The following is an 8,969-nucleotide window of genomic DNA, read 5'->3' as shown; positions in this document are numbered from 1 at the left end:
CGTGGGAAAGGGATTTAGAAAGGACTGGGAGGAAAGGGTGGGTTGTTGTTGGACACATTCATTATCTTAATTGTGGTGATGGTTTCTCAAGTACATATACATGCTGAAACATTTTACACTTTTCATTTGTGCAGTTTATTTCATGTCAATCACAACTCAATAAAAACAAACATATTTACCATCCCTCTTGGAAGGACACATCTGCCAACTATTTTGGCTCTACCATATCCCTTACCCCACAATCTAAGAGGGTCAGCCCGGCCTCAATGTCAGCAAAAACTAGAGAGCAATGAAGTCCATTTCCACTTCGTACACAAGGACAACCAGCTGGGTCCAAGAAGCCCTATCCCTGGACCTCTCTTTTGTCAGTGCTGGTGCAGTGATGGCCATGACATCAACAGCCCAGGGAGGTAGAGGCATCCACAAACCTTTAGAACACTGAAGGTCCTGAGAATTTTTGTACACACTCATCTCACACAGGCACAATCACATGGACATTAGCAGATGACTGCTTTAGGATAGACACATGTCCTCTCATCTCCACTCAAGTATCTAAGTATTTCTATACAAATTATGATTCGCACCTTGCCCTGTAGGTCTTCCAGTCAATGACACCCGCCCATGGGATTCTGGACATCAGGTCCAGGAGACAGAAATCCCTCAAAAGTGCTGGAGAGTATAGGGAATTTCCTAAGAAAAAGCGACCCAATTCATGATGCTTCCAGAAGCACGGGAGGTTTTTCACACCAGCTATGCCCTTCTCAGAATGAACTCTGGGCTCCCAGGAAATCCCAATTCCAGGCCACAGGATTAGGCACACAAAGCTCTTCAGTATTTTCCAGCAAGCCTTGGACGACAATGCAGATCAGGCCACACTAGACTGAGATCTGCATGCTACCATCCTGCTGTCCCTTCTCAGGCACATACAGTTGGTGCCAACAAAAGGTATTCCTCCCTTCATGTTGGCAGAACCCAGTTTTCGCAGTCCACATCACACAGTGAACAGGCCCTCCAGAAGTCCAGACAGCCGGAGCAGGCCTGTACCACTGTGTGAACCAGGGAAGCATGGCAAGTGGTTCCAATGGTAGGTGGTTGAGAATCAGGCTTAAGAGTCACGGCTCTTGGGTTTACAGTTAACATTGTCCACGAGGAAGAGAAATCCTGTCTGGAAATCCCATCAGATTCCTGCTCAGATCCCTGTGCCCATATCTGGATCATACCACTCAGAACCCAGCCACAGGGGAGGAAGTGAGGACCTTCAATGGACTCAGAACACTCATGATTCCTTCCAGGGCCTAAGACAGAGCAGCAGGTGTCTGTCTGCCTTCCCTGAGCATGTTGGAGTGATTGACACACTGTGGGACCCTGACAGCTGGCAGCTGGCAGCAGAGATGGCTTCTGCCACAGGCACTGGCACTGATATAGCTGTCAAGAGCCCTGGACAATTCAGAAAGTGCCACATACCTACATGGTACTTCCTGGGAATGGGCCCCAGGCTGCATGTATCAATACATGAGGTCCACCTACTGGCTGATGGCTCCCTCGGCACCACAGGTACTAAGAGAGCTTTCCTCTGCTGAGTCCTAAGGCTGAAGAAGGAGACAGCACATTTTCTGCATGTATAAGGCCTTTTTCTAGTGTGAACTTTCAGGTGCTAAACAAGTTTAAGAGATACAGGTAAAGGGCCACCCAAACTGTTGCCATCAAGAGGTCTTCTTTCTCCAGTGTGAACTTTCTGGTGCCGCACCAGATGGGAGCTCCGGCTGTAGGCTTTCCCACACTCGTCGCACACGTAAGGCTTCTCTCCCGTGTGAACCCTCTGGTGCAGGATGAGGCTAGAGTTGCGGCTAAAGAATTTCCCACATTCATTGCACTCATAAGGCCTCGCTCCTGTGTGAACTTTCTTGTGTTGAACAAGGTGGGAGCTGCTAATGTAGGCTTTTCCGCACTCAGTGCACACATAAGGCCTCGCTCCGGTGTGAACCCTCTGGTGTAGAATGAGGCTGGAGTTGTGGCTGAAGCATTTCCCACACTCGCTGCACTCATAAGGCTTCGCCCCAGTGTGGATTCTCTGGTGCACAATCAGGTTGGAGCTGTGGCTAAAGAATTTCCCACACTCGCCACACTCATAAGGCCTCTCCCCTGTGTGGATTTTCTGGTGCTGCACAAGTGTGTCCTTGCGGCTGAAGGCCTTCCCACACTCGCCGCACTTGTACGGCCTTGCTCCTGTGTGGATTATCTGGTGCTGGACAAGGGTGTCTTTGCAGCTAAAAGCCTTCCCACATTTGTTGCACACGTAAGACCTTGCGCCTGTGTGGACTCTCCGATGTTTAATGAGGCTGGAGTTATGGCTGAAGAATTTCCCGCATTCAATGCACTCATAGGGCCTTGCCCCAGTGTGAATCCTCCAGTGCTCAATGAGGTGGGAGCTCTGGCTGAAGAACTTCCCGCACTCGCTGCACTCGTAGGGCCTCTCTCCAGTGTGAAATCTCTGGTGCTGGACAAGCGTGTCTTTGCGGCTGAAGGCTTTTCCACACTCACCGCACTTGTAAGGCCTCTCCCCGGTGTGGATTCTCTGGTGCTGGACAAGGTGGGAGCTTCTGCTGTAAGCTTTCCCACACTCGCTGCAGTCATAAGACCTCTCTCCAGTGTGGACCCTCTGGTGCTGGACAAGTGTGTCTTTGCGGCTGAAGGCCTTGCCGCACTCACTGCATGTATAATGTCTCTTCCCAGTATGAAGTTTCTGGTGCATTTTTAGGTGGGACTGGTGAATGAAGGCCTTCCCACACTCCTTACACACATGGGATGTTTCTCCACTGTGAACTTTTCTGTGGCAAGTAAGAGCCGATTTCTCCTCGGACACATTTCCACATGGCAGGCAATTCACGGGCTTCCCTTCAGTATCAGTCATCTGTTTGTCAAGCAGAGTAAATGTGCTCAGGAAGGCTCTCCCATCATCACTGCAACTGAAAAGCATCAGTGCATCGCGATCCCATTGGAGTCGCCCAAGGCTGGAGCCGGGTGGGAAAGACTTTGTGAACCCGGTCTTGCATGGACTCAACCCACAGTGAGGGGTCTGGAGCTGGAGGAGCTCAGGGCTCTCCAGCGAGTCCATCCCGTCCTTTCTGCAAGGAAATGGTCTGCCCAACGTGTGGACAGCGCAGCTCTTCACCAACAAGGCCCAACCACCGTCTCCGCTGAAGGGCTTCTCTTCATTGTACTGCTTCTGGTGCTGGTCGAAGTTTGTCCTGAATGTGAGTCCTCTCCCACATGGGCCACATGAGCACAGCTGCTGTTTGGGAGACAGTCCCTGGTGTTCAGCCAGGGGCACAACGTCTCTCAAGAGTGGGTCACACAGCTCACATGGGAGGGCATTCTGGATAGATGGACCTGACTCGGGAGTCCTGACCGAGGACACTTCTGCAGAAGTGCTCTGCTCAGAAGGGGTCGCCTCATGGTCTGCTTCATGCCAGCAACCTGAAAGCAGACACATGCTGGTGAAGTACATGTTGACTTTGGTGGGAGGCAGCAACTCCATCACACACAAGCGTGTGACACACCAGGAATGAGTTCACTGGCTTGTTGGAAGGACGAGGGAGCCAGGGGAGGGGTGAGGAAGGGCCCACTGTCAGTGCTGGGCCTCTATCGGTCACAGAAGGGAGGAACCCTAATGAGAGGTAAAGGCACAACGATGGTGCCCAGGAAAGGGAGGAGAGGCGAGGTCTCCAACTCACTCTCTACAAAAGGGCTTCAGCAGGGCCCTGGCTGCTGGTGTCTGGTGAGCTCTGTGCAAAAGGCTGTGTTCCGGCCCAGGAAAGTCTGACTGCAAGGAAGCTGCAGGTCAAGGAATGGTTAAAGTGTGTGCACAACACTGCAGAGCATTGCAGAGGGATCGGAGAAGCAGGAGGGAGATGCAGAGGCCAGGGAGGTGGGGAAACAGCCACGGGATGGAGACAAAAGGGAGATGACAGGTGGGCACAGTGCCCAGAGTGGAGGGGAGGCAGCAATGAGGGGCTGCTGTGGGCCTGGGCAGGAAGGCACTGGTGCACACAAAGCAAGGTGAAAGGACGACTTGAACCCAGTGCTAGTGTGACACTCGCAGGCCCTGCTCTGCAGGGCAGGCCTGCTCTGAGCGCTCTCCCTGGCTGCAGTCAGGTCTCACTGGCAGGTGCCCAGGGCTTTCTGCCTGTCTCCACCTGGGCAACTCCATGGAATCTGGCAGATGAAAATTTTAAGGAAAACAGGGTAGACCCACCCATGGAGAGAAAATAAAAGGTTAAAAAAGAACCTTGAAGGAGGATTTGCAGAACAGTCCTGTGTCCTCTGCAAGCAGTCACCATGTCAATACCTGCAGTTCCTGGCACAGCCAGGCCCCAGGGGATGTCAGTTAGAGGATGAGGATGAGGGCAGAACCTGGGGCATAGAGGGGCCATGGAGCTGGACAGCGCGCGGCCAGGGATTGCCCGTGCCATGTGGAATCTGTTGAGCCGACTGAAGAAGCCCCAAGTGCCTAATCCATTCCTTCAAGGCTTTGCACAGCAGATGTGGGAACTGCTCAATGATGGGGGGACCCTGCACAGGACCCATCCCTGGCACCATGGCATCTACTCTGGGAACCAGAGAAGAGTCACTGATCTGGCTCAACAGAAAGAGCTGCCCTTGGGGGATGGGGAATACGCAAACCCCAAGGGCCCTGGAGTAGGTCCAAGGGCACATGGAAGGCAGCCTCAAAGATGGCCTCCATAAAGGCCTCCCTACTGGTATTCTTGCCCTCAAATAAGCCTTCATTGTAGACATGACCGACCCATTTCTAAGGAATAGAATGCAGCAAAAATGATGGGACGCTACTTTCAAGGTCAGGCCAGAAAAAGACCAGCTTGCGTCCTGGGCATTCCCTCTTACTCACTGGCCCAGAGAAGGCAGCTTCCCTGCTGGGGGGCAGGCCACAGGAAGGCCACCAAGCATGGAACTGAGGAAGGCCTCTGGCCAACAGCCAGCCAGGAGCCAACACTCACAGTTCAACAAGCTGCAAGGAAGCGAATCTTGCGAACAATGAAGTAAGTGAGACTGTAAGCGGAGACTTCCTGAGCGTAGCCTCCCCAGGAGAACCGGTTCTGGCTGACAGCCTGACTGAACCCTCATGGGACAGCCTGAGCCGGAAGCACCAGGTAAGCTGTGATCAGATCTCTGACGCACCAAAACTGGGTTAATGAATTTTTACTGTGTTAAGTCACTAAATTTGGGGAAAATTTGCCATGCACTAACAGATAACTGAACCAGGGACTCACCCAGTGAGGACACGAGGGCAAAGTTCTCCAGCATCACATCACGGTACAGGCGCCTCTGAGCCTCATCAAGGAGCCCCCACTCCTCCCGGGAGAAGTACACGAACACGTCCTCGAAGGTCACACAGCCCTGCTGTGAAGGCGACAGGTGAGCCCACGGGCCGCACAGCACCTCTCCCCACACCTCACTGGCACTCCTGGGTCCCTGTCCCCCGGAACCTCGAATGCAGACATACCAGGCCTGGGGCCACTAGTGCCTGCCGCCTCCTTACATCCCTCTGATCACTGAGCCCTGAGCAGAACCAGGAAGGTGGGTCTACAGGGACTATGTAAACTATGGGTGTGGCAGGACGGGCCCCGAACAGTTCCCGGCCAACCAGTTCTGGTGTCGTCCAGACCAGGCCTCTCAGGCACAGTCTTAGCCCTCGGTCCACACTCCTCCCAACGTGAACACCACTCCCTGAACCACACTGTCCCCACATCTGGCAACACCTTCCACAACCACTGACCACCTCTGGTTCACACCACAGGCATCCTCAAGGCAGCCCCCACCCGCCCTGCACACAATGTCCAGGAAGTGCTCCTTTGTCTTTATGACAGCCGGCGCTGCCACTCAGGTGCCTAAACTAAGTAAGACACCCAGTCCTCAGGCCCAAGTTTTGAATTTCTGGTTATCAACAGTATTGCCACCACAGCCTGCAGATACTCCCTCTGAAATTTAACCCACAGCTCTTCCCCATTCCACTCACTGGCTGCCACATTTTAAACTTCTTCAACCAGAACTAAAGTCCTGTGTCCAGCCTGATGCCTCCACTAAGGGGTCCCTGGGGCTTCTTAAACTAAACCTGAAGCCTAACCGCTCATACAGCCATTAGACATTACTCCTGCCACCAACTTCTCTATCTCAGCTGACACACTTCCATCATCCTACCTGCTAAAGTAAAATACCTCTGGGGTCACCCATCAGTCCTCCCTTTTTCCCATTCACCCTTCACATCAGAAAACCCAGTCAACCTACTTAAAAAACAGATCCAAAATGCACCAGCTTCTCTCACTTCCCCAGCCACCGCTCAGGGCCAGCCACCAACACTCCCACGGAATATTGCACTAGCTCCTTCCTCAGGCCCACACTGTTCTCAGCCAGACAGCAGCCAAAGGGAGCCTGTTAAGATCTGAGTCAGATCATCTCTACCTTCTGCTCCAACTCTTCCAAGTGTCACCACCCTCAGAACAGAGACCCAGCCCCTGAGCCTGCCATTCCTGCCTGACTCCAGGTCCTGTTCCCAACAGACCGAAGGAAGACCTGTGGCTCTCTCAGGACTCCCAATTCGATCTTACCTCCAAGCATTTGCTGTTCCCGGGCCTAACACACGCTTCTAGTTCTCATCCTATTGGCTGCCAAAAGTAGGAAACTCTCCACATAACTCCTGGCCCAGATGCAGAATGCAGAGTCCCCAGACTCAAGTGCAGAGAGACGAACAAGTGAAGAGTTCCAGAATATCACTACGTCTCACCAGAAAATCTGGTCAGCCCTGCCCTGGCTGGGTGGCTCCGCTGATCGGAGCGTCGTCCCATACACCAAAAGGTTGCGGTTTGATTCCCAGTTACAGGTTCAATCAAATACCGGAGGCAATTGATTGACGTTTCCCTCTTACATCGGTGTTTCTTTCTCTCAAATCAATGAAAACATATCCTCAGGTGAGGATTAAAAAACTAACAAAAATCTGGTCGGCCCTACTTTAAAAATATGTACGAAACCCATACGCTTCTCTCACCTCCGCTGCCACCGTCAGCACCCGCTCGGACACCAGCCTGGTCTCCCTGCCCGCCCCCTCCCCCCATAGGGAGCCTGCTGACACCCGCGTCAGATCACCTCCATCCCCTGTTCCAAGCCTCCCGTGGCTCCCTCCACCATCAGAACAGAGGCCTCGCTCCTCAGGCGGCCTCTCCTGGCCTGCGCCCCGACGGCCTGCTCTCAGCAGAGAAAACAGACGCCCGCGGCCCCCGCCTCTCTCCTGACTCAGTCCCACCTCCAGGGACTTGGCTCCCGTGCCGGGGAAACCCTCGCACACTTCATGCCATGGGCGCTGGCCACGGGCATCTCGCCTCATACCCGGCGGGAGCGACCGCCCTTCGCGACCTTTAAGACTAAAGAGGACGGAGCGACGAGGGGAAGGTGGTGACGGTCCTAGGACACACCACGGCCGAGATCCGAGTCGCTGAGGGCTTGGGGGACCCTGCCACTCACCCAAGCCCGGTCCATCGGCGCTGCGGCCGCCATGGGAACCCAAGAGCAGACCCGGGGGCTCAGCGGGAACGCCACGCCTCCACCGGGCAGGGTGCCCTCGGCGTGACTGTCGCCTTGCCCCCGCCCCGGGTGAAAACGCGCACACGCCTCAGGGAGCCGCCTCCGGGGGCTGACAAGGGGAAGGCGCGGACGCCGAGGCCTCAGAAAGACCGCAGCCCCGGCGGAGACCGCGGCGCAGGGCCGCCCGTCCCCCGATGGGGGTCATGGCTCGCAACAAAGGCGCGGAAGGACGTCCTTTCCCGCTTGATTCTGAAGAACCGCGCGGCCAGCGGACCCCACCCCGAACTCGAAACCTCCACAGCCAGAGTGGACGGTCTGACAGTCCTGGCGCCCGCTAAGTACGTCATGACGACGGCACCAGGAAGTCCCGCCTCTGCCTGACGGGCAACAGGAAACGCCCGTCTCCTGGGCGGCCACGACGCAGGACGCCGTGCCGCGCCTGGACTCCTGGGTAATGTAGTTTGCTCCCTGCATTCAACCAGGCAAAGGGCACCATTCACATTCCAGAGACATTGGTGCGAAGGACCCCAGCCGGGAAAAGATGGGGAAATAGCGTTCTGAAGCGCGTCTTAAAGGGGAAGCGCCCAGATTTCCACGGTCTCCTGGGACAGTGCCACGTCCTCCGGGGTCTCCAGCTGGTGGTCCATTCTTTACTCCTGGAGAAGCTGCTTCATCTTTGGGGACTGAGATTCAATAGAATAACAAATACACCTCGCTTCTGGGGCCTTTGCATTGTAAAAACGTTAAATATACCTCGAATCCGTTGATTCCCAAATCTGGGTCCCTGCTGTGGCCGCGTCAGCATCACTCGTGAACTCAGAGTACACGTCCTCGGTGACCTCTGTGACCAGCCCCTCAGGAGGGCCTCCCTGGCCTCAGAGTCCCCCACACTGGACTATTACAGGAGTTCATCTACCGGGCACTAGTAGAGCCAAACACTGAACACCAAGAATGGCAGTGGAGAAATATTGTCTTTTTAACTGGCGAATGGTGCCACCAAGGGGATGGGAAGCTAATGCCCAAAAGCCCTACCTCCCTGAAGGCAAAGGGGAAAAATCACAGGGGTTCAGGGTTGTACAGGGAGCTTATTGGTCAGAGGCCAGATAAGGGCAATGAGTCATTTCTTCAGGTCTTGATATTTCTGAGGTCTGCTCCTGCATCCTTCTGTCTGGTCCCATGGGAAAGTAGCCAGGTGGTCCTTCCACATTAGGGCCCAGGAACTGAAACAAAACTTAAGGTGTTATCTTTAGCCAGCGAGAGGGGCAGACTGTGACCATTAGTTAGTTCTCGGCTACTGTCTTAGTTGCCTCGGGGGCTGCTGACTATCTGGGGGAAAGGCTAGGTCTCTGAAAGACTGGAGAGGGGAGAAGAAAGGG

General features: G+C 54.4%; 1 protein-coding gene across 1 annotated transcript; it reads right to left on the bottom strand.

Annotated features, from left to right (window-relative positions):
- Positions 1-540: 540 nt before the first annotated feature.
- Positions 541-7,946, bottom strand: ZNF304 (zinc finger protein 304). Its single transcript, XM_090259526.1, has 3 exons — positions 7,534-7,946; positions 5,289-5,418; positions 541-3,477 (listed from the first exon to the last, which is right to left on the bottom strand). Exons 1-3 carry the CDS (start codon positions 7,564-7,566, stop codon positions 1,655-1,657), a joined length of 1,986 nt encoding a protein of 661 aa, XP_090115652.1. The 5' UTR covers positions 7,567-7,946; the 3' UTR covers positions 541-1,654.
- Between the last annotated feature and the right edge of the window lie 1,023 nt (positions 7,947-8,969).

Source organism: Furipterus horrens, unplaced genomic scaffold (assembly GCF_987537825.1).
Source record: "Furipterus horrens unplaced genomic scaffold, mFurHor1.1.pri manual_scaffold_13, whole genome shotgun sequence".
In the NCBI taxonomy this organism is placed as follows: domain Eukaryota; kingdom Metazoa; phylum Chordata; class Mammalia; order Chiroptera; family Furipteridae; genus Furipterus; species Furipterus horrens.
Note: the sequence above shows the minus strand (reverse complement) of the source record. Positions and strands in the feature narration are given on the sequence as shown.

What these genes read in the sequence shown, in the direction of transcription:
- ZNF304 (XM_090259526.1), bottom strand. Translation starts at nt 7,566, where the DNA reads ATGGCGGCCGCAGCGCCGATGGACCGGGCTTGG. An exon ending in CGCCGATGGACCGGGCTTGG is followed by an intron (nt 5,419 to 7,533) that starts GTGAGTGGCAGG and finishes TCGCCTTCACAG; the next exon opens with CAGGGCTGTGTGACCTTCGA. An exon ending in TGCCCTCGTGTCCTCACTGG is followed by an intron (nt 3,478 to 5,288) that starts GTGAGTCCCTGG and finishes GTCTGCTTTCAG; the next exon opens with GTTGCTGGCATGAAGCAGAC.